Source organism: Prionailurus bengalensis, chromosome A1 (genome assembly GCF_016509475.1).
Source record: "Prionailurus bengalensis isolate Pbe53 chromosome A1, Fcat_Pben_1.1_paternal_pri, whole genome shotgun sequence".
In the NCBI taxonomy this organism is placed as follows: domain Eukaryota; kingdom Metazoa; phylum Chordata; class Mammalia; order Carnivora; family Felidae; genus Prionailurus; species Prionailurus bengalensis.
This window is the reverse complement of record NC_057343.1, coordinates 28,366,875-28,391,492: the sequence shown is the minus strand read 5'-3', so window position 1 is coordinate 28,391,492 and position 24,618 is coordinate 28,366,875. Positions and strand designations below refer to the sequence as shown.

Here is a 24,618-nt window from a genome sequence, read left to right as displayed (position 1 = left end):
AACTCTCTGATGCTCTCAGTCTTTGTGAGCTCTCTCTCCAGTGCTGTACCCTGAGCGTTCTAGCCACCTTGGCCTTCCCAGACTCTCATCTCTGCCTCTGCAACTTGCTGAGAACATCAGAACACTTGGCTTTCTCCTGTCTGTGCTGTGACCTGAAAGTAGCCAGCGGCCAGTGTTTCCCTTCTTTCGGCAGTCATAGGCCTGGGTTACCTGTTGCCTAATGTTTGAAAACTAATGTTTCACGTATTTTGCCCTGCCTTGTTGTATTTATATTTAACAGAATATTAATTTTAACACTTGGCCATTTGGAATTCGGCCAACACGTGTTTTTGGAGCATTTACTGTGTTATCAAATATTGTAAAATTAGAAATTATTGGAAGCTGATAATGATTCATTAAATGTAGAAGTACCCATTGAAACATTTGAAGGTATACTTGCCTCTTCAAAGACTTTTTATTTATTCAGCAGATGTTTGATTTGCCTTCTGTGTTAGAATGTAAATACAATAAAACATTTTTGTCCTCCAGAAATTCACAAAAGGAAGGAAGCAGGAAAAAAATGGACTGGGACAACCCACCTTGGGAGAGCACAGAGGTGGTGGCTACTGTTTGGGCAAGGAGGGATTGGTAAGATGAGCCAAGTCTTCCTCAAGGAGGGAGGTCCTTCAACTGATGCATGAAGAGTAAATGACAGTTTAGCTGATGGAAGAGAGGGTAGGTTTGAGGGAAGCTTAGGAGGGTGACAGGTCAGGATTTGGTGACTGACTAGATGTGGTAGTCTATAGGGATTGAGGGAAAAGCCAGTTTCCAGCTTAGCCTGCTGGCTCAGTTGGTTTACTGGCTCTACGGAGAGAAATTGTTTAGAGAGAAAGTTTTATTCAGTTTTTGGACGTACCAATTTTGGAGTAACTGGGATATTTAGTTAGAAGTATTGAATAGAAAATTGGACCCAAGGAACTGAAACACAGGTACAGGAGTTGAACTGGAGATAGACATTAGGGACTTATTTGCACAGTTAAAATCAGAGGTAGAGATTGAATATCCTTGGAAAACTAGGTAGACTGAATACCACAAAGGACAAGGATGAAGGTTAGAAATATTAGCGTTTGAGTAACAAGTTGTGAAAAAATTTAGAGGAGACTAATGTAGTACCTAGAGAGAGAGAAATGTTCTCATTCAGAAATCACAGAGGGTACTTGTTAAAGGTATAGATTTCAGGATTCCATGTAGACCTCCTGAATCTGGACCTTCCGGGGTGGAATCGGTTAGAAATAAGCTGATCCACACCTGTACTGAAGTTTGAGAACCAGTGCCATAGGAAGAGAGTCAAGATGGGACGATAGTGTTGATAGAAGACAAGGAAGGGGTTTCAGAGACTCCTTGGTTTGGTTAACTCCTGCTATAAAAAGGTCAGGAAATAGATGATGCCAACTTGAAAATTTCTTCGGCCAGAGGAGAGGAGGAAAGACGTGGGAAGTACTTATTTTCTGATTATAAAAGAACTTCTATACATCCAGAAGAATAAAACCGGCATCATTGCATCTACTTAGGTAAAAAAACAATGTTTGTACCCATCTAGTACATGTTCTCTTTTATGTCGCATATACAAATAACACACGTGCAGTTATACAGATTTTACCCAAAAATGGGATACTGTGAACATGTGGAAACTTATTTTACTTAACAGTGTATCATCTTCCCATATTATAGGTATGTGACATTTCATAACATTAAAAAAAAGTCCCAGTTGTCATGAATGACCACTATCATGAGTTTAGTCTATATCCATTATGGTATTTCCGAGGCCTGTACAAATATACACACAGAGTTGGCACATGTAATTTTTTTTTTTTAATGACAAGTAAAGAGCGTACTGTTTACACTGTTCCGCAATTTGCTTTTCCCCTTAATATTTTGTGGTAATGCTGTCACATCAGTGTGTATTCATCTAATTCCAACAGCTGGTAAAAATCAGTCATATGAATGCAGTATAATTTATTTGAATTGATGGGCTTCTAGATTATTTTTAGTTTTTTTTTTTGTTTTAGTGACTATTCTTTCACATATATATTTATGAATTTTGTGCAAGTGTATATGTAGGATAAATTTTAAGAAGGGGAATCACAGGATCCTAAGATAAGTGTAATTTATTCAAAGTGCCCCATATGTGTGTTTTCTGTACTCTTCATAATTGTTCTCCAATGCTTTCATCTGTTTGTATTCTGTGATATTCCTTAAGATTCCCTCGGTGTTCCGATGTCTTTAGCAATATCCATTCTGCCTTTTGGTTGCTTCTGGGGGGATTTTGATTATTTCATGGTATTGTCTATATCCTGTGTCCTCAGTGAGCTGTAGCAGCTTACTTTTCAGTTGTCTGCCCTATCTGTCTGTACTTTCTTCTCTCTGATCTGCTTTCAAAAAATGGTCTGGATCACTCTAATTTCTTTGTAGAGAAACACACTTAGTTATTCCCTGCTTAGGACTCTTGTTTATTTACCTGTGATAGGGCGCAAATCAAAAAAGCATTCAGTGAAAAGTTTATCATCATAACACAAAGGTGTTTAGGGGAAAACACTGTAGTTTTGCTCCTCTTGTGAAATCTGGCTAAAACTGCATTCCCTCGAATTATATAAGGTGGTGAAGAAACCGTGCTCTGTTGCTTTTCCCCCCATCTGTCTTCACATCATTTCCAAAGATACATTTTTTTTTTCTTTGCTTTACCAGAGGTATGAGTCACACTGTCTCACGTTGGATTCACTTGGATAGGCTGTTGCAAAGATTATTCTCTGATAGGTTTTTCCCTTAGTGAGATAATATTTTACTCATGTGTTACGTTAAATACAAAGAGATGGAGTAGGGTTCAGAAAATGAGTGAAGATACAGAACTAAATATGGTGTCTTTTTTATTAATATAAATTCTGAGGTAGTGGTCTGAAAATAGATTATATGGGTTTTGGGTGACATGATTATATTTGTCTGGGCTTTTTTTTTTTTTTTGTCTTTAGTGTATTTTTACTTTTTTATTTTATGTTTTTAATGTTCCTTCATAGGTCTGTTAAATACTGGATTCTATTTGCTTTAGTACTGCACTGTGAAAAGAGTGTTCTGCCCCAGTCTGCTATTCAGGAGTATTATAGGTAGAGCACTGGGGTAATTAGAGGTGTCAAATCCGGGATGTTGTCTCAGAGCACCCTGGCCTCCCCCAACCTCCTTGTCAGGGGCCTGGCATGTCACATCACCTGCCGGTAAGCGGCTCATCTAGATAACCAGTCACCTTCTTTCCTGAGTGTGTAATCTTTGCTCATTATTGACTTTGGTTAGCAGCTGCAAAGGTGATTGCTTTTTCCCATCTCTTTCCCCAACTCCGCCCTTTCAGGAGTCAGAAGGGGAAGATGCCTTGTGCACTGTTCCTCTGTCCTTCAGTGTTGTAGTTATTTAGGAAGAGATGTGTTTTTTTTACACTTTTGTTTTTAATGTTTATTTTTGAGAGAGAGAGCGGCAGAGAGGGAGACAGAAAATCCAGAGCAGGCTCTGAGCTGTCAGCAGAGTCTGACGTGGGGCTTGAACCCGTGAACTAGGGGATCATGACCTGAGCCGAAGTCAGACGCTTAACCAACTGAGCCATCCAGGCACCCCCTTCAGTGTTATTTTTAACATGATTGCATCAACAGGGAATGCATCTCAGTTACTCAGTCACTCTCCCGTCTAGCATCTAGAGTGTTTCTTATTTCTCTCCAGTATAAAGTGTGTTTGAATACCTTTTCAGACCTTAATACTGGTGTTTGAACACCTTTTCAAACATTTATACTGGTTAAGACCCGGGGTGCTAGAGTTTGAAGGTTTGGATTTGAATCTCAGCTTTCCTGCTTACTGTGTGGGCCTGCACGAGTTGCTTAACTCATCCTTGCCTCAGTTTTTTTCATTGTAAAACTGGAGTAGTACTACTGTACCAGTCCTAAGGATTAAATGAGATCTTCATGTAAATCTCTTAGTAAAGCACTTGGAGCCTTAGAAGCTCTCGCTAGGACCCTAGATGCTCTAGGATCATTGTTTTCTTTGATGAGTTCCCAAAAGTAGAATTATTGTATCATAGCACAGGAATATTTTCAGAGTTTAGATTTGCATTACACTTTTGCCCACCAGAAAGATGCTAGTTGACTCAGGCGCCGTGTTTGAGAATTTTCCTTTTCTGGAACCCTTGTGTTGGCCTTTGTATTTTATATGGTACTTAAGGCAAGTCCCTTTGCCTCTGAGGGTTTCTGGCAGTTGAAGAGAACTCTGTGGGTAAAGAGGAGTAAAAAGGATTATTGTCTTGCCTTGGCCACATAAACTTTTATGTTTATACCTCATTTTGAGAATTTGACCCCCTTGATCATTTTGGCCTGTAAGTAAATATTTTAATTTTTTCTTTTAGCTATTATTTATAGTTTCCAAAATGCCTCCTATAAATTATTTTCCATTTCATTCTTACAATAAACTTCTCCAGTAAGTAAGTTGATATGTACATTGAGGAAATAGATCCAAAGATACTTCAATTTACCGGAGGAAACAAAGCTAATGAGAGGAAGAACAAGGACACAAATGGTACTCTTCTGAGTCCTGGTATGTTGCTCTTTATCTTGTACTGTCGAGACCTCCCTTGCCTTTCTCACAGTCCTACTTCAATTCTAGTCATTAATCACATTTTATTATTAAAGAGACCACTAGGATTTATCCTAGTTCAGAATAGAATAGCATCATAATTCTTTATTAAGAAATTAGAACCTAGAGGCACCTGGGTGGCTAAGTTGGTTAAGCGTGGGATATTGGCTCAGATCATGATCTCATGGTTTGTGGGTTCGAGTCCCAGATTGGGAGATTCTCTTTCTCCCTCTCTCTCTACCCCTCCCCCACTTGCACACCCTCTCTCTCTAAATAAATAAACTTAAAAAAAATTAGAATCTATGCGCATGCATACACACTTTGGTTTTATCTCTACGGTGAAAGAGTATAAAATTATAACTCCACTGAAATTTAGGGGGTTTTTTTTGCAGTTCTGATGGAAACTAGTTGATGTTTGATTTTGTGTATAAATCTTTTCATAGTGTAAACTTAACATTAATGAGATGCCTTGAAAACCTCAACTAGGTTAATTCTTGGTAAGGCCAGTTTGGTTGAAACTAACCATTTCTTAAGTCTTTATTGATTCAAATTTTTTAGTTATTTAATGATTTAGAATTCACTTCCTATTCTCATTCTCTACTATAATAAAATGTTTTTCTTCCAATGCTCTAAACCCAAAGGCCATATTGCATAGCATCGAGTCCAAGTAGATTTTAAATGAACAAGGTACTGTGGTCAGATGTGAATTTTGAATGGTTAATGCCCAAGTTGATTTAAACTCTCAAAGGTACTGCCTTAAAACATTGATAAAAAGTTTAAGTCCTTTAGTTTCAGAGTTTCTTCCAAGAGGGGTGTGTGTGTGTGTGTGTGTGTGTATGTGTCTGTATGTGTATACACGTGTACATGTGTTGTAAGTACTCTTAATCATTTAACTTGGATTTTTTTTTAACTCTAGTCATTGGTATGCTGTTAAGATGGCTAAATAAGGAATTTGTTATTGTTTATGTGATTTTATTTTATCTACACAGATTTCATATTCTCATTTGTATATTATCAAATATTTCTACCCAAGAAATAAGAAGGTGTAAAAAACATTCACACATTCACGGTTGCTGTAGGGTTAGAGTGACTTTTGGGAGACAAGAAGGCTCGGATTTTTTTGTAATCTTCACTATTTTAGATTTTAAAAGGTTTTCTAAACACTTCTTATTAAGACTTTCAAGTATTTTTGTATTTGTAAAAACACAAAAATAAAAAAACAAAAAAAACCTCACAAAGGCAGTGAGATTGAATAAATAAGGGTAAACTACTTTATAATAATTGTTTATGTCTCAGAATTTTTGTTTGTTTTAATTTTTTAAATGACTGAATTTAAAGACCTTATTTTAGGACAAAATGCTTGCCTGAATCACTGAAATCAGTAGTTTTCTTTTAATGTGTTTTCTTTAGGTGTTTTATGGACTAATTCTTCATTGATTACACAGAAAAGCAATATAGTTATGGCAGCCGTCCAGACTTCGAGAAACAGTCACGTGAAGACTAGAGCATCTGTCAGAAAAGTAAGTTCACTGTGTTAGATTTCTTTTAGTGATAGTTTTAATAAAAATGTTGATCATTTTTTAAAATCTCGTTAAGCAGCTGTATGATATTCTTATTTTTAAACGAATCTCAATATTGTAATTAGTAATATTAAAATCTTGCAGAATTGGCATATATGAAAATAGTGTTATGAGGTAATGGAGACAGTCAACTTTATTTCCCAGAGATTGCAATGCCTTCCCATTTCTTCCCAACAGATAGTTTTCTGTTTTTTATTTTCTCAAGATCTTCCATCTTTTAGGAATGTAAACATCAGCTATAAGTTTTCTTACGTACCTTTACCTTTGCCCCAAAATATTACCATTTACTCATTCATTCAGCAAATGTAAATTTGAGTGTTTATTATATTCCAGGCGCTGTGCTAGGTATTGGATAATCAGTAGTGAGCAAAATAAATATGATTCCTGATCCTTTGTTTGTAGTTGGTGGAAGAACCCTCCTTTTTCCTCTTAAGACAGTTTGGTTACTCTTCCATTTCTTGACCTTTTTTTCCCCTAACATTTTATTATGAAAAATTTCAAGCATAAAGAAGAGTTAAATTCATAGCACACCTACACATAAACTTTCATACGAATCAACCATATTCAACAGTTATTAATAAAGTAAACATTGAACAATTTCAGAGTTAGGAGCATCAACCTCTGTGCAGTCAGAAATCATGTACAAATTTTGGTTCCCCAGAAACTTAACCACTAACAGCCTACTCTTGATGTGAAGCCTTAACAATAACTTAAACAGTTGATCGACCCATATTTTGTATATGTATTATATTCTGTGTTCTTAAAGTAAATTCTAGAGAAAAGGAAATATTAAGAAAATCATAAGGAGGAGAAAATACATATACGGTATCGTACCATGTTCATTGAAAAAAATCCACATGTAAGTGTACCCATGCAATTCAAACCATGTTGTTCAAGGGTCAGTTGTATTTTGTTTTATTTACTCTGTGTGTGTGTGTGTGCGCGCGCGCACGTGTGTGTGTGTGTGTGTGTGTGTGTGTGTTTGTGTGTACACGCATGTGTCTACTTTGTGGCAGAACCAACTTGAAAGTTATGGTCTTAATGTCTCTTCACTCCTGTATACTTGAGTGTGCTTCTCCCAGGGATCACAGTATCCTCCCACATAACAATAATACAGTTATTGTATAAAAGTAGTGCGAGGATCACATTCAAGAAAATTCAGTATAATTCCCTACCATCCAATACCCAGATGTACTCAGATTTCCTTTATTATCCTTGAAATCTCTTTTGCAGTCCTCCTCACCCCCAGTTTGGATTCAGTCTAGGCTTCTAGGCCTTAAGTTGCACTCGATAATTATGACTTATTTATATTACTTTTGGTCTGAGAGTTTCCCCTCTTTTTTTTTTTTTTTATTTATTAAAATTCAAGACTGACTTCTTGAACAGGCTGGACCAGTTTCTTCTATAATGTCCCACATTTTGGATCTGTCTGGTTGTTTTCTCACAGTGGTATTTAACTTATTCCTCTTTCTTCTCCATTTCATAGATTCTAGAAGTTAGGTGTAAATGCTTGATTAGATTCAGGTTAAACATTTTTGGCAAGAATAATTTGTAGAATGATGTGAAGACAGAATTTCAGGTTTTCCTGTGATCAGTGATACAAAAATTGATCAGTTGATGAAGGTAATCACTCTGCCAGAACTGTCCATTTTAAAATTTTTTTTTTTTTCAACGTTTATTTATTTTTGGGACAGAGAGAGGCAGAGCATGAACGGGGGAGGGGCAGAGAGAGAGGGAGACACAGAATCGGAAACTGGCTCCAGGCTCTGAGCCATCAGCCCAGAGCCTGACGCGGGGCTCGAACTCCCGGACCGCGAGATCGTGACCTGGCTGAAGTCGGACGCTTAACCGACTGCGCCACCCAGGCGCCCCCGGAACTGTCCATTTTAAAAGTATATTTTATATTTTCTAGTTATCACATAATCTGTGAGGGTGATACTTGGCTCTGTGCAAGTATCTTGTTTTTTCCAGCAACCTTTTGTCTAATATATTTGGCATCCTTGATGACCCTTTCCAGAATCTTATTTCCTGGAAGCTGCAAAATGATGATTTTCCAAATGTTATCATTCCTTTTACATTTATTAGCTAGAATTCTTTTATTTTTTTTTTTAGCTTTTTGAAATGTTTATTATTTATTTTTGAGAGAGAGAGAGAGATAGAGAGAGAGAGAGACAGAGCATGAGGTGGGGAGGGGCAGAGAGAGAGGGAGACACAGAATCCGAAGCAGGCTCCAGGCTCAGCTGTCAGCACAGAAGCCGATGCGGGGCTCCAGCTCACAAACTGTGAGATCATGATCTGAGCAAGTCAGATGCTTAACTCACTGTGCCATCCAGGCTCCCCAGTTAGCGAGAATTCTTAAAGAAAAACTTTCTCTCATTAAGGTTAAATGAACTACAGTATCACCTAAAAAGACATGGTAAATGCCCTTGAATTACCAATTTTCAGATTAGTGATTTGGTGTAATATGCAAGTGAGTTTATTCTCATTCCTTCATTCATTCATTTGTATTGCTCGACGCATGGATTTAAAAATTCTCTATTTTCCAATCTTTTATTTATAGTCATTTATTCATTTACTTATTAATTTAAGTTGCTCAGAGGGTCTCTAACTTGGTCCCTGGGAGTCCCTCTAAGCTGGTGCCTGTGTCCTTTTGTCTCAGGCTCTTAATTCTTTGATTGCTTCCCTACTTTCTAGTATAACAGAGTGACCCAGTTTCACCATCTACTTACCCTTCCTCAGACCTGAAATTGGCTATTTTCCCAAAAAACCCTGAATAGTATTTAGGAACCAAGTACCCTGGGTACTAGGAGTACTCATTGTCCTTTCAGTGTCATGAATTTATATCAATAGTTCAGGTTCAGATTTCAGATTTTTTTCTTTTTTTGAGTTGTTTGTACATTATCCTGAAAACCTCCACTCATTAATGAAAACAGAATCATTTAAAACTTAGAATATTTTTTAAAGTTTATTTTTACTTATTTTGAGAGAGAGAAAGAGAGAGCAGGAGAGAGGCAGATAGAGCAAGAGAGAGAGAATCTACACTGCCAGTGTAGAGCCTGATGTGGGCCTCGATCTCACAAACCACAAGATCATGACCTGAGCCAAAATCAAGAGTTGGATGCTTAACCGACTGAGCCACCCGGGCGCCACATAGAATATTTTTAAGCCCATAGAAAAGCTGAGGAAAAAAAAATCAGTACAATGAACACTATACATACTCTTCACTTAGGTTCACCCTCTGTTAACATTTTGCCAACCCATTCTGTTTGTGTGTGTATATAAATACACGTGCACACACAAACGTACTTCCCTTTTGAAACCATGTGAGAGTATGCTGCAGGCATCTCTTAGGAACATCAGCATCATGAGAGCCCCTCAGAAAATTATTAATTCCGTAGCATCATCTAACATGCAGTTCATATACAAATTTCCCTAATTGTCTCAGATATCCTTGATATTTTTACTTTGTTCTTCATCTAAGTAGGATCCAGTCAAGATTCACACTTATTTGGGTATTGTGTCTCTTTGGTCTTCCCCCAGTATCACCAGATATCACCAATATAAAGACATGTATCCTTTGTAATTAGTACAGTTAAGTAATCTGTAGGATGATGCTGAGAGAGAGTATCCTGTTCTCCAGTAGCTTTTAACCCAGTGATTAAGATACATTGATAATTTTTCCCTAAATCACTAATTACTTTGGGAGTTACAAATGGCATTTTTAAATTTTGTTATTCTTTCCATATTTGTCATTCAGCCTTCTTATATATACACATATTTTCCCCCAACCCCCATCCTTTTATCTGTCTCTTTTAATGGATTCATAGATTTTTTTTTTTTTAATCCAGTTGTTATGATCCATTAACTATTTTTATTCTTTAGATGCCCAAGTTTGGCCAGTAGGAATTCCTTCAAGTTGGCTTCTGTTTTCTTTTTTTAATTCCAGTGTATGTATGTATGTACATACACTGGAATTAAAAAGGAATTAAAAAGTAACATACAGTGTTATATTAGTTTCGGGTACACAATATAGTGATTCAACAATTCTTTGCATCACTCAGTGCTTCTCACAACAAGTGTGCTCTTAATCCCCTTCACCTATTGCTTCTGTGTTCTTTTGAAATGACCCATTTAGTCCCTGAGGTCTTCATTGCTTTCTGTCACAATTAAAATGTTCCATCCATACATCATGTTTTCTCTGCCTCCATCTTGGAACCAGCCATTTTCCTAAGGAGCTCTAGTTCTTTTATTAGCAACTGGTATTTAGAAACCAAAATCTGGGTGCTGGGTATGCTCATTACTACTGAGGGTCATTGCTTCTGTGATCTTTTTTTCTTTTTTAATGAATTTATTTATTTAGAGAGAGGGACGGCACGAGTCTGGGAGGGGCAGTGAGAGAGGAAAGAGAGAATCCCAAGCAGGCTCCTCACTGCCAGCTTAGAGCCCATTGTGGGGCTGGAACCCACGAATCTGCAAGACCATGACCTGAGCCGAAACCAAGAACCAGACCCTTAAACAACTGAGCCACCCAGGCACCCTGCTTCTGTGATCTTTTAATGGAAAAATGTAGTACATGTGTTTAAAGAATCATGAGTTCATATTGATAATTCGTATTCAAATTTAACATTACGTTATTTTCTTGACTGCTTTGGTTTCATATTACGTGTATCTCTTAAACCGAAGATTTCCACTAATTTCTAATTTATTAAAATTAGCAAACATTTATTGAGTTCATATAGTACGTGAGGTACTGAAATCTGAGGAAACATTGAATAAAATGTAGTCTCTGACCTTAATAATTTAGTTTAATGGTAGGAAAGACAAGTACATGTAGAGACAGTAATGGTGATGTGTTATGATATGGACTTCATGATCTCAGTGTGCAGACAATACAATAGAAACTTTGATAATGACTAAGGGGTGAGAAAATCTTTATAGGTCTTGGACTGGGTAGGATTTCTACAGGGGAAGATTAGAGAGTAAGGACATTTCTGATAGAAGAGCAGATCAACAAATCAGTGGAAGGAGAATATGGTAGAAGGAAATTAACGTTCTCTTTATGTCTGACTATCATACTCATTATTTTCTTTATATAAATTTTTCTTCCATCTGTTCCTTTGCACTTGTGACCTTTCTTCTACCAAATCTGGAAAGCCTTATCATCTAGTTGTGTTAAGACCCTGAAAAGCCTTAGTTCAGGTTACTCTCTTTCTTTTCCATCTCCAACTTTGTTATGAGAATAATCACTTTTGTTAGCATGCCTTATTACAGTTTCCACATCATCTCACTCCTTATATAAATTGTTGCTTCTGTTCTGCCAATGACTAGGAAATCAGGCATGTAGTCTGTTGGGTTTTAGTGTAGGGTAAGAGTAAGTGTACCCATTGTGAGGGCCTCATGAGCTTCTAATAGGTCGAATGCCTGGGCTGTGGTGTGTGTGTGTTTTGATCACTTGGAACTCTACTTAAATAAGCCTTTTGTGTTCTTTCTTCCTCTCAGCTCTATTGAATTCTGTAGATATTCTGTAGATATCAAATGCATATTAATTGGAGAGTTAGTGACTGTACACTTAAAAGTAGAATATCTCCAGGATCTTTTACCTTGTCTTAGAATTAACTAAATTAAGAGTATCTTTTATTTTCAGAGTTTCAGTGAAGATGTGTTCCAGTCAGTCAAGTCTTTATTACAGAGTGAGAAGGAACTATGCAGTGTATCAGCGGAGGACTGTTTAAAGCAGGAGGAACATGCCAATTTGACTGAGGTTTGACATAATACTTTCTATATCTTTTCCTAATAAAACACAGTGTATCTTCATGCTATTTTGTAATACTTTCTATATCTTTTCATAATAAAACACATGGTACTTTTGTGTGTTTTCATCCTTTGTAAAGCTGCAACGTCTATTTTTAAATTGTTTAAAATCTCTCTATATTAATTCAGTATGAGAAGTACCTGTTTTAAATATCCACCAACATAATTGTCTTAGTGTATTATAACGAGCACATTTAATTCAGTGCATAGACATTGTTGATCACTTATTGGACATTCAGCACTATGTTAGATGATTCCTGCTGTACTCTGAAACATGAAATATATACCATTTTCGTATATTCATTTTTTTGGCTATTGTTAGTTTTCTTGGTTATTTAAATTCAGCACTTTGATACAAAATGAAAAAGCAGTGATAAATTTATTTTGAAATTACTATATATACTAAAGATATACTAACTACTTGCTCACCTATTTCTGTGCTACATCAGTGTTTCCAGTCTTTGTTTGGATTTATTACTGTGAAAAGAAGTAAATTTTTTCTTGCATTACAGCTGTAGTTAATCAACACATTCATGTTACCAATGTTACCAAATGAGAGAAGTAAGATATTAGGTTATTCAAGCTCAAAGATGATAAGTATGTTAGTTAAAAAAAATTTTTTTTGAAACCAAGGATCTAATAAAAAATAGGGATTTTCTTATATATACATATATATATATATGTATATATATATGTATGTGTGTGTGTGTATATATATGTGTGTGTGTGTATGTATACATATATATACATGTATATGTATATACATATATATTTATTTATATATATATAAAATTTATTGTCAAATGGATTTTCTTATTTTGGGGAATGCTTTTCTTCCATACTCCTTGAGAAACTATACTTAAGATAGTTCCACAGGCTGATGAGCATACCTTTTAGGCCTAGTGTTCTCTGACCCAAGCCTTTTCTATTTGTGTCTGCTAATTTCTGTGGCTCTTGCCTGTTATCTTCTTTGTTATCCCTCCTGCTTTACTTTAGTAAAGCCCAGCCACCCTTAATCTCTTCAGTTGTTGCCAAGTGTGACAGGTCTCCTGTGTCCTTCTGCCCTCAGTTTTCCAGCCTGTTTTCTCTAGCTGCTGACGTAGTGCCTTTCCGAGCCCACATTCCTTGGCAAGGCCTTCCTTGGTCAATGGGAAATATAAAACTACTGGCATCTTCAAAACCCCATGTCAACTTATTTTCTTTTTTGTATACAGTAAAAGGAAACTTGAAAGAATAGCAGGAATTTCTGTCTCACTTGAGGGTGTGCGTAGCTCAAAGTATTTTTTCGAAGAAAGGAAGTTTGTTTTTAAGTGTCTCTTTGTTACTGAGTGCCTGTGCTGTGCCAGGCACTTTCCTCCACATTGTGTTGTTAACCCTCCCAACCGTGGAAGAGGAGTTGTATTGCTTTAAGTTTTATAGATGAGGAGACTGGCTCTTGGAGCCAAACAGTGTACCTAGAAACCTGGAATTAACTGAACACTTTTGGGAAGTAATAACCATATCAGAATAAGGATCCCGGGGTAATAGAATATTGTGACTTGGTTATAACTCATCAGAAAGGGATCAAAAGTACATTGAGTGTTGCTTTCTGTTTTAACTATGCTGCTTTCCCATAATTCTTGAGAATTGATTATCCATATTGCTGTCATTTAAGTATTTCATATTTTTAGTCACAGTACTTGTTTAGTAGATTTTTGTCTTCAAATGGAAAATTTTGCTTCCTATGATGTGGCAGACCTAAAGATAATATAAATTTTAAAAATAATACTTTTTTGGGGTTACAAAAGTAGTATGTAATGCTTATAGAAAATTAAGAAATACTGAAATCATGAAAAAGAATGCCTGTAATTAATCTTACGAATTCAGGGAAAAGAAAAACATGGTGAAAAAAAGTAGCAAAAAATAAGAACACTTATATAATTCTACCATCTAGAGTTAATCACTGCTTACTTGGTGTGTCGCCTTCCAGTATTGTTTTTCATGTGTATGTTTTTAAAAATAAGGTTGAAATTGTGTATATACCTGTGTCATCTTTTCTGTAACTTGTCCTTTTTACGTAATGTGACATTTTCTCATGCCATTAGATATTCTTTAGGAATTCAATTTATATAAACTTTTGCAGAGAAATCTCTATTATATGGGTGTTGAAGGAAACAAGTGATAATATCACAGGGAGTCAGTAAGGAGTCTTGGGGCCTACCCAGGGAAGGCCTCTCTGAGGGGTGACATTTAAGTTGGCTCTTGAAGAATGAGGAGGAGCGAGGCATGTAAACATCCGAGGAGCAGTGATCCAGGTTGAGGGGGCATTACTGCAAAGCCCTTAGGCATGTTCTAGACCCAGAAAGGGGACCCATGTGTATGACTGTAAGCAAGGAAAGGTTGAAAGCACCAGCTAACCCAGAACCTTGGAGCCTCAGTTAGGACTTTGCAGTGGGAGGTGTGGAAGGGTTTTGACAAGGAGGTGACATCATTCCTGAGACCGGGTGGGACAGGACTGTAGTCATGCAGGGAAGTGGTGGCAGGGGCATGGAGAGAAGTGGACGTATAGGAGATGGGTGTGTGGAGTAGAACTGATTGAATTTGCGAATGGAGTGGACGTGGGGAAGGTTGAAGAGCTGCATTATGGAGCCACATCTTTGGTAAAAATCCTTTGTGGTGATCTTTGAAAATTTGAATCATTTTGTCCATGACATCATTTAAAAAATGTTTTTAATTGAGGTATAATCAATCTGTAGCATAATCAGTTTCAGGTATATTACAGAATGATTCAACATTTGTATATAGCAGTCAGCATTTTAACATTTTATGTGCTTTTTTCTATTTCTCAGCTCTGTCAATAATTGAGATAAGACTTAAAAACTCAATGGAGATTTATTCCTTTTTTATTCAGGTCACATTTCTAGGTTTTAATGAAGAAACAGATGCTGCTCACATACAGGTATGGTTGATTTATTGAACTGGAAAAGACCATGAGAGATTATTTGGAACAAATTTTGAGACCATGAAATTTGCCTTATTTGCCTAAAATGTACATTCAACTCTTCTGTTATCATTCCTATTTGAAGCTAAAAGATGACATTTTGAGATCTGCTTTTGAGTGTGCTTTGGGCATTTTCACTTCTAGCATTTTCAGAGTATTCTTGTTACAGAGAGCAGTTTTAGGTTAGGAGACCACAAGTGTGATATATCTGAGAAGGCTGCAAGCCACAGGCTAACTTTCCTTCCATTCTGTGCATAACGTAGAAAGTAAGACTTCTTTTTTATTTTGGATGGCCTTAAAATCTGACTTCCTCAGATTATTATATTTTTAATTGAGATAGTGTTAAATTTAGAAGGTGAAATTTGTAAAAACTAATGATTAGCTAATGCAAAAATTTTAGCCTGATTTTGGCAGGTATTTAGAGAGACTGGTAGTTGAGATTATGATCAGCAAAGGAAAGTTTCACAGTTACATAAAGAGGGTTGAAGCTCTTGCAGATGTGGTAGGCATACTTTTTTTTTATACCTTAGGCTGCTTCTTAATATTTGTGGTTGCCACGTGTTTCCTTTTGTGGTAGTAAAATGTCTCCTAATAGAAGAGGTAATACCGTTCACTTCTTTATGAATAATGCATATCAGGCGATAATGAAAATTCTGCCGTGTGTTTTGATTGTGCCCTTGCCTGAAGGAAATAGTTTATTTTTATTTAATTGTTGAAAGTGTATTTGTTTTGAGAGTGTGTGTATATGTGTGCACACGTGTGGGGGAGGGGCAGAGAGAGAATCCCTAACAGGCTTCACACCGTCAGCCCTGATGAAGGGCTTGAACACACCAACTGTGAGATCATGACCTGAGCTGAGACCAAGAGTCAGACGCTTAACTGACTGAGCCACCCAGGCGCCCGTGAAGGAAATAGCTTAGACAGAAGGCGCAAGAGAAGACATATTCCTGAGAACATAAGGCTGAAAAGAGAAGTGTTCTGAAGTTTTTTTTTTTTTTAATGTTTATTTATTTTTGAGACAGAGAGAGACAGAACATGAGCAGGGGAGGGGTAGAGAGAGAGAGGGAGACACAGAATCCGAAGCAGGCTTCAGGATCTGAGGTGTCAGCACAGAGCCGCACTTGGGGCTCGAACTCACGAACTGTGAGATCATGACCTGAGCTGAAGTCAGATGCTTAACCGACTGAGCCACCCAGGCGCCCCCTAAAGTATTTGTCTCGTACTCTAGTTCCTCTTTAAGAGTTACTGATAAAGCCATGTTTATAAAGGAAAGTACTCTTTGAGGGGTCAAAGACATTAATAATTCTTTCACTGGGTTAAGTATTTACATAAAAAGGACATAAGTAAAATAATAAAATCTATTTTCTTTATATCTTCATACATTTTTCAGTTAAAATCTAATACAATATGTTGGAGAGGAAAGGCCGAAAAATAGATTTGTATTTTGCAAATGTAAAACTTAAGCTCCAAGAAGTACATTCTATTGGGAAGAATCTCTCTATATGTATGAAAATTCCATGGTTAACCTGAAGATTGCAGGTTGATATTTGCAGCTAAAAACTCTTAAAAGCCTAATTGTCATGGATTCAGGAGGTACCATGTAAAAATGCTTTGTAGCTTGATATCAGTACTTGAAAAGGCTGCAGAAACAGCAGGTATTACAATATTTTAGTACATTTTATTTTTAAGTTAAATTGTGTATGATAAACTATATTAACTATTTTGAACTGGAAATTATATTAACCAGTGGACCTTATGATTTTCAGACAAAGCCCACATTATAGGAGTCTTAACAAAAGTGTTATGGGGCAGCTGGGTGGTTCAGTCGGTTAAGCGTCTGACTTTGGCTCTGGTCATGATCTCACGGTTCATGAGTTTGAGACCTGAGTCAGGCTTTGCACTGACAGTACAAAGCTTGCTTGGGATTCTCTCTCTCTCCCCCTCTCTCTGCCCCTTCTGCATGCGTGCTCTCTCTCTCTCTCAAATAAACTTTAAAAAATTTTTTTCTTAAAGTGTTATTTATTGTATCGTTTTAAATTAGGATTTAGCTGCAGTTTCTTTGGAACTTCCAGATCTTCTGAATTCACTGCACTTCTGCAGTCTAAATGAAAATGAAATTATTTGTATGAAGGATATAAATAAATCATCAGATGGAAACAATGGTTCTCCAAGTCAGGTAACTTTTATATATAATTTCTAATGAGTTTTTCAGGGCAAATTTTACAGTGACACTTGATGGACAGTATTAAACTTTTAAATGCTTCAAGTGTCTTTTTTTTTTTAATGCTGTCTCAAGGAGATACTATTTATAAGAAACATAACTCATGAAGCTTTGAAATTACTGAAGGATTGAATAACTTTGGCGATAGCTTTCAATTAGATTTTTCATGTGTGAAGTTCCCTAAATGATAATGCCCAGTACATATTAATTTGTTTTAGAAAATACATTTCTGGGTTTCTTGAATTTCTTCTACCTTCGTATAAACTATAGGCACTTTCCCCTTTTATGACCATTTCCAAATTTATATAAATATTGTGTTTTAGAGAACATACTTTAACTTGTTTTCTGGCTAAAAAAATTCAGTGTAAAGTGGACATTGGAAGACATGTTCTTTATTTGTATATAAAATGTCACCATTTCAGACAGGTAGGTAGTTTTATAACCTTCAGCTTTCAGTTCTTTACTAAGTATTATTTTGTTAATAATACATCAAAGATAAATGCTTTGCATTTTTTACCTCCTAAAAATTGAGTTAGTGGGTTTAAAATTTGAGTTACTTATTATTCCAAGTATTAAAAAACTACAGTGTTCATATGGAGGTCTACAGATAACAATAGAACTGCTTGCCTCATTTCCTTAATTATATTCTTCATTTATATTTACTTTGTTTTATTTGCTAGGATTACAAGAGGTGATTAGCTATTTAGTTTCCACCTTTTCCAATAAGTCATTTGTCAATATTTGCATTTTTTAAGATAATATATATGGAAAAAATCTGATGACTTAGATTCCTAATCAAAGCTGTAAACATCATGCATGGTAAATGGTAAAACTAGGGGAATTTAGGTCAAAGGAGGGGAAGATTCTTTTATAATAGGAGAGGAGGTGGTATCATGCTGGAAGCCACTGTAAAATGGGATACAAAAATAGAACAGAACCTGGTTCTTGCCCTCATGCAGTTTACAGTGTAGTTGGTGAGCTAGGTTAATGAGCAAGGGAACTCCTAGGGCTTATAGTAATATAGGAAAGCATAATTGCCAAGGGTATGGGTGGTAAGTTCTGTAACATTTAAGGAGCTAGAGGAGGTGGAATTTGAATGCCGGATGGGAGAAAGATTGGGAGGAAAAGAGATTGGGAAGTGAGAAATGTAGAGAAAGAATGAAGAAAAGAATTAAACAGTACAAAATCAGGGAGCCTTCCAGGATCCATGCATTTCTTTTTTTCCCGAGATTGTGTTATTTCTAGACTTCACTTTCCAGATACTGTGCTTTGTTTGTATAATACGTGTTGAAATTAAAATTATTTTTTATCATCTTTCATCTTCCCCAAGAGTCACCATTCTGGAATGCTCTGTGTCATGAGAGTGTCACCTACATTACCAAGGCTCAGAATTGATTTTATCTTTAGCCTGCTAAGTAAATACACTACTGGTATAAGATATACCCTGGACACATACTTGCATCAGAAGCGCCAACTTGAGACTGCTCAGGAAGATGATGACGACACCAACCAGTCCGTGTCTTCCATAGAGGATGACTTTGTCACTGCTTTTGAGCACTTAGAGGAAGAAGAGCCCTTAAAGCCATTTACTGATGGTTTGTTCTTTACTAGACTTTCTCTTGAAATAGGAAATTAAAGTCTGATGTTCGGTTTTAAAAGTTTTAAGGCTGCCTGTTCCAATGAAATTTATTTTGAAATTTGATACCGTTTAAGCATTTTACCTGTTTGTTTTTTTGATTGTGCAAGGAATTTTTCTTATGATTTTTAAGTTCGTTGTTACCTGGTTTTTAGTTTTGCTATTTCTGTTCTTATTTTGGTAGTACTGTTCAAGCAGTGTTTGCTTCATTACATTAAGTGTTTGGACCATGCCTGGGTTCAAATTTGAGAAGGGTTAGCTGGCAGAGGGACGATATTAGTGTTTCTAACACACAGCGACAAGAAACTAAGCATTTTGTAGACCCAGATATTCCCATGTGTGAGGTAAAATGAAATTATGTTAGTGAAAGGTGTATTTGCTCTCAAATTCATTTGGGAGGAATCTGCTAAACCACAGAGTGTAGAAGTCATTTATGTTACAAATAAATATTTCATGCTTAAAGTCTACTTATTCCCATTGATGTGAATTAATTTTTAAAAGATTCTGTTCAAGAATAATTTGATCACTTTATTCTTTTCCTATAGGAATAAACATTGCTGCACTAAAGAGCCAGTGTGATGCTGCTTCACAGACTTCTTCTGGTCACCATCTAGAAACCCATGATTTAAGAATTCTGGTTAGCTCTGGGAGGCAGAAGTCATTGGCTAAACCTTCAACTTCCTTAATAAATATGCTGGGACATAAAGAACTACCTTCTGTGAAAACTTCAGTCACAACATTAATTTCTGAGCCTTGGATCCAAAAGAGTTTCTATAGATCATCTAATGCTTCAGATAAAGGTAGTGATACACAGAAAATGTTTTTTTCTTCTTCTCCTGCCTATTCCTCTGAATCTGAATGCTCAAGTCCAAGTCCTGTTATTTTCTTGGATGAAGAAGGATATCAAAAAAGTTTAAAAGCAAAACTTGAGTTACCTAAAATTCCCGTGATGAAAGATGATATAGAGGATTCAGACTCAGAAGTAAGTGAATTTTTTGATAGTTTTGATCAGTTTGATGAGTTAGAACAAACTTTAGAGACTTCTTGTCCATTTCTAAAAGATCCTGTTGTAGGGAAGCCGTCGCAAAAGAAAGGACACAAACATGAAAAATCTTGTTCTGTAACTACTACTATGAATCCTCAAAAATTCAAGTTTGAGCGTCCAGCTCTCCCAGCTAACGTTAGAAAGCCAACTCCTCGTAAACCAGAATCCCCTTACAGTAATCTGTGTGATGCCCCGGATTCACCTCGCCCAGTGAAGGCGTCAGGGGAGGACAGTGGTTTGTTTAGCCCTATTCGATCCTCTGCCTTTAGCCCTCTTGGAGGTTGTACTCCTGCTGAATGTTTCTGCCAAACAGATATTGGTGGAGATAGGATTCATGAAGATCATGATTCTGTTTATTACACCTATGAGGATTATGCAAATAGCATCTCATGTAAGGTTCTGGGCTCTGTTCTTCATACCCAACATACTAATGCCACATCAAACATTAATAGCATTAAGAAGGGAGAAAATAAAACCATAGCTCTTCACAGTGGAAACCTTGATCAAAAAAGTAAATCTAAAAGTAAATCCTTGATGATTAAAGATACTATTCAGAAATTTGCCTCGGACCTTGTGGAAAAAAGTTTTGGCAGTGCATTTAAAGACTTACAGAAAGGAGTCTCTTCGTGTACCAATGCGTTGTGTCACCTGGCTATCAAATTGACATCCTCTGTTTTTCAGATGGCATTTAACGAACTGAGAAGGCAGTGTGTGTTTTCACTGAGAGAACGTGCTGTTAGTGGTCTGGCTAATTTTTTGGTGAGTGAAGCTTTATCAAATGCTTTCAGGGATTTACAGTATGTAAAAAAGCAGATATTCACAAACACAGTCGCTCGGTTTGCTGCGGATCTTGCTGAAGAGCTTGTTTTTGAAGGCATCATGGAGGTGTGTCAGTTTTCCTGTCCCCCAACACCCGCATCTCCACAGTGTTGGCCGTTTGACTATGAAGACAAAGCAGTGAAGTCCTATGCAAAAGACCTGTCTGAGTCTGTATTACAGGAAGCGTTCATCGAGCTTTCACAAGCCGGCGTGACCTTCTCAACCAAGGCAGCAGTTAGTGTTTCCACAGATACCATAAAGGATGCCAGTGCAGGAAATTTAGCGCCGCCGACACAGACCTCCACGTTTTCCCCTGCTTTTAACAACCAGACCCTTACGGAGACAAAACCCGTGCAGGAACATAAAAAGGAATACACAGTACAGCAGGCCTTGTTTTGTACTTCTGGAATTGTTACTTCGATACCAGTACCCTTGGCAGGAAGTGCCCTTCTCCCATATCATATTTCATCTAATGTATATCAGTCAAAATCTCGTCAGTCATCGGATGATAGTAATTTGAATGGCGATTCTATCCAGACATGTGTTACCACAAAAAACAAAGACGAGGAAGTAGCGTGTCTCAGAAATATTTGTTTACCCTCAGACCACAATCCAGGTAACCAGAATGATTTTAAACCAACTAATGATGCTGCTGAAGTGCAGAGCTCTTCAAAATTAACAAGTGATCCTGTGATTATTAACAACTTTTCTGCAGCAATGGTGCATACGATTGTAAATGAAACTTTAGAGTCAATGACATCATTCAAATGTACAAAAACAGTTGATGAACAAACAGATGGTGTAACTAAAACAGTAAAGGGAGAAACCCTTCCTTTCTGTTCTGATCAAGCAACAGTGCAACAGAGCGAAGTTAGCAATAAGGATATGTTTGCTGATCGATTATCTAAATCTATTATTAAACATTCCATCGATAAAAGCAAATCGGCGATCTCAAATGTAGATAAAAATGCTGAACGCAAGGAAGACTTGCTTGTTCCTGGAGAAGAGTCACAGTTGACCTTGGAAAAGTTCCCCAAATTTCTCGATGCTCAAGATCACTTAACTCCCTGTTCACTTTCAGGAGGAAAGGACTGTGTTCCAGAATGTAAAGGTTCTATAGCTCATGGATTTTCTTTAGAGACACCGCAACCTTGTCCGACAATTGTGGGTCAGAAACCTGATTTGAAGGAAGTTGCTAAAGACAAATCCATGAAAAAGGATAATTTGAATAATGCAGCACTTGAGCCCTTGTGTTTTGGTCAAGACCACCATTATCCTCATTCACATACTTTCTCCTCTACAGTGCTTACGTGTGTAGATGGTTTGCACGTGGAAGATAAACAGAAGATTAGAGACGGCAATGTGATACCCGATACTCCTCCATCCACTCCTCTAGTACCATCCCAGGCTGGTTCTGAATGGGATATCAAGAAGTTAACCAAAAAGCTCAAGGGGGAATTGGCAAAAGAATTCGCACCTGCTACACCACCCTCTACACCTCACAACTCATCTGTTGGTAGTTTGTCTGAAAGTGAACAAAATACTATAGAAAAAGAAGAGTTCATGTTGAAACTCATGCGATCTCTTTCAGAAGAAGTGGAAAGCAGTGAAGACGAAGAACATCCGGAAGTGGATGTGAAGTCAGAGCACTCAGGGAAGAAAGTTCAGTTTGCGGAATCGTTAGCTACGCACATCATTTCTCTGGCCACAGAAATGGCAGCTTCCCATTTAGATAATAAAGTAACTCAGGAACCCAAGGTTAAAAGCCCTTGCTTAACTGTGAAGAGTCAAAGAAGTGTGTCACCTACTGCTTTAAGTCACTCAGAGGAAAACTTACAAATATTACGCAATTTTGCAGGTGACCTGGCAGCAGAAGTCATTACGGAGGCTGAGAAAATAGCAAAAGTTAGAAGCTGTGTGCTTTTCAGGCAAAGGAGGAATAGTTGTTACGTGGACGGTGGCCGAGACGATAGATCAGAAGAGAAGTTGGAGATGGAGGCTCTGGCAGACCCCAAAGAAGTAGATCCGTCCAGTCTTTCATTACCACCAAGTTCTTGTGTGTCTGGTCTGACGTACAAGTATCCCAGCTGTGAAAGCGTGACAGACGAATATGCAGGTCACATTATCCAAGTGCTCAAACAGGAAGGTGGTAATAGTGAGTTAATAATGGATCAGTATGCCAATAGACTTGCCTATCGATCTGTTAAGTCGGGGTTACGAGAAGCAGCGAAGGCAGCCCAAATGAAGTGCAGCTCAAAAATGTTCTCCGTGCAGAGCTCACAGGTGACAACCAAGAACGACCTCTTAATATTCTTGAATAAAGAACACCACCAAGAAGTAGATCACGAACGACAAAGTAAAAGAAGTGGAGTTTACCTTTGCAAAAATAAAACTTGTGAATGGACGCTGGATACATACAAAAATGACTGCTCTGAACTGTATAGTTTTTCAGCCTCTCTTGCTCACAGCATAACAAGAGATGTTAAAAAAGAGCTGACAGTGTCTACAGTTGGCTTGCCAAAATCCTTAACAGATTCTTGCCTTTATGAAAAGTCTGGACGTGATGAAGAAACCAGGTTGCCCGCTGAGCCAGAATTTCCTCAGGCTCTTCAGCCTTCCCCGCAAAATCACAGATTTTACCACAGTACAGGCAGCTTAAATGGGTTTGGTTATGGAGAGAGTGTGGTTCAAGCTATAGAACAGTATGCGAAAAAAGTAGTGGATGATACCTTAGAGCTTAGTTTAGGATCTGCAGTTTTCCATGCATCTGAGTCCACAAAAGCAGCTGATAGGGTCACTTATGCAGAAAAGTTGTCACCTCTTATAAGTCAACCCTGCAGATATTGTGACCGTAAAGAACTGCATGATTGCACTGGAAATTCATCTCAACATGTTTCCAGGCAGGATTCACTTGCTACTAGTCAGCCAGCTTCTAAATCAAAACTTAGCAACATCTATCAGGAATCTAGAATTTTTCATCTTGATGTCCCACAAATTCATGTTGGTCTTGATAAGAAGACAGTGCTTGCTGAGAAGATAGTTGCTGAAGCTATTGAAAAAGCAGAGAGGGAACTGAGCAATACCAGTCTGGTGGCTGATAGCGGGATTGGACAGGATGGCGTTAGCTTTGCTGAAAGCCTTACCACAGAAATAATGACGTCGGCGATGACCAATGTTGGACGTGCTGTTAGCAGGTGAGTCTCAGATTTCTTTTGGGTCTTAGGATAAAATGAAACGTTAAACTTGATCATATGGGTCTTAGGTCCTGTTCCAAAAGGTACAATTATTTTTAACCCCTAAGTTAACAAAAAATTTTCCATACTACATTTGTGTATTGTTTCATATCCCGTACGTTACTCCTCGTCTATGTTGTCTCATTTTTTCCCCAGCAGCCCTCTGAGGGGAGGTGTTAACCATCTCCCAAGCTGGAAAAAGAAGCTTAGGGAGGATGGTCACCTTGCCTCGTTCACAGAGCTACGAAGTAGGTAAAGCTGGATTGAAGGAACAGCTGGAGGGTTTTATACAGCAAATGTATAAAGCAAATGATAACCAACTACTCTGAGATTAAATTTTTTTATAGTGTTTTATTTTTTTCTCTTCACAAAGGTAAGTTTTCTTATAAAGAACATAATTTAACCAATTGCTGTGAGGAAGAAAGCTTTAAAAACTCTCCAAAGATTTTCACTGCTGCTATCACTTCTTTTTTTTTTTTTTTTTTAAGATTCTTTTTTTAATGTTTATTGTATTTACTTTTGTTGGGGGGAGACAGAGAGTGAGCAGGGGAGGGGAGAGAGAGACAGACAGACAGACAGACAGACAGAGACAGTATCTGAAGCAGGCTCCAGGCTCCGAGCTGTCAGCACAGAGCCCAACACGGGTCTCCAG

General features: G+C 37.4%; 1 protein-coding gene across 10 annotated transcripts in view; it reads left to right on the top strand.

Annotated features, from left to right (window-relative positions):
• AKAP11 (A-kinase anchoring protein 11) overlaps window positions 1-24,618 on the top strand; it is a 50,340-nt gene that overhangs the window by 7,463 nt on the left and 18,259 nt on the right. For 4 of the 10 annotated variants that reach the window (XM_043579548.1, XM_043579568.1, XM_043579517.1 and 1 more), the window contains 7 exons: window positions 4,474-4,602; window positions 6,052-6,161; window positions 11,866-11,982; window positions 14,923-14,970; window positions 17,054-17,188; window positions 18,564-18,828; window positions 19,415-23,927. In XM_043579548.1, coding sequence (XP_043435483.1) covers window positions 4,500-4,602; window positions 6,052-6,161; window positions 11,866-11,982; window positions 14,923-14,970; window positions 17,054-17,188; window positions 18,564-18,828; window positions 19,415-23,927 — 5,291 coding nt within the window. In that variant the 5' untranslated portion in view covers window positions 4,474-4,499. Of the gene's footprint in view, window positions 1-528; window positions 628-4,473; window positions 4,603-6,051; window positions 6,162-11,865; window positions 11,983-14,922; window positions 14,971-17,053; window positions 17,189-18,563; window positions 18,829-19,414; window positions 23,928-24,618 lie in introns of all 10 variants that reach the window. The other 6 variants (XM_043579606.1, XM_043579577.1, XM_043579596.1 and 3 more) reach the window with 2 other exon arrangements.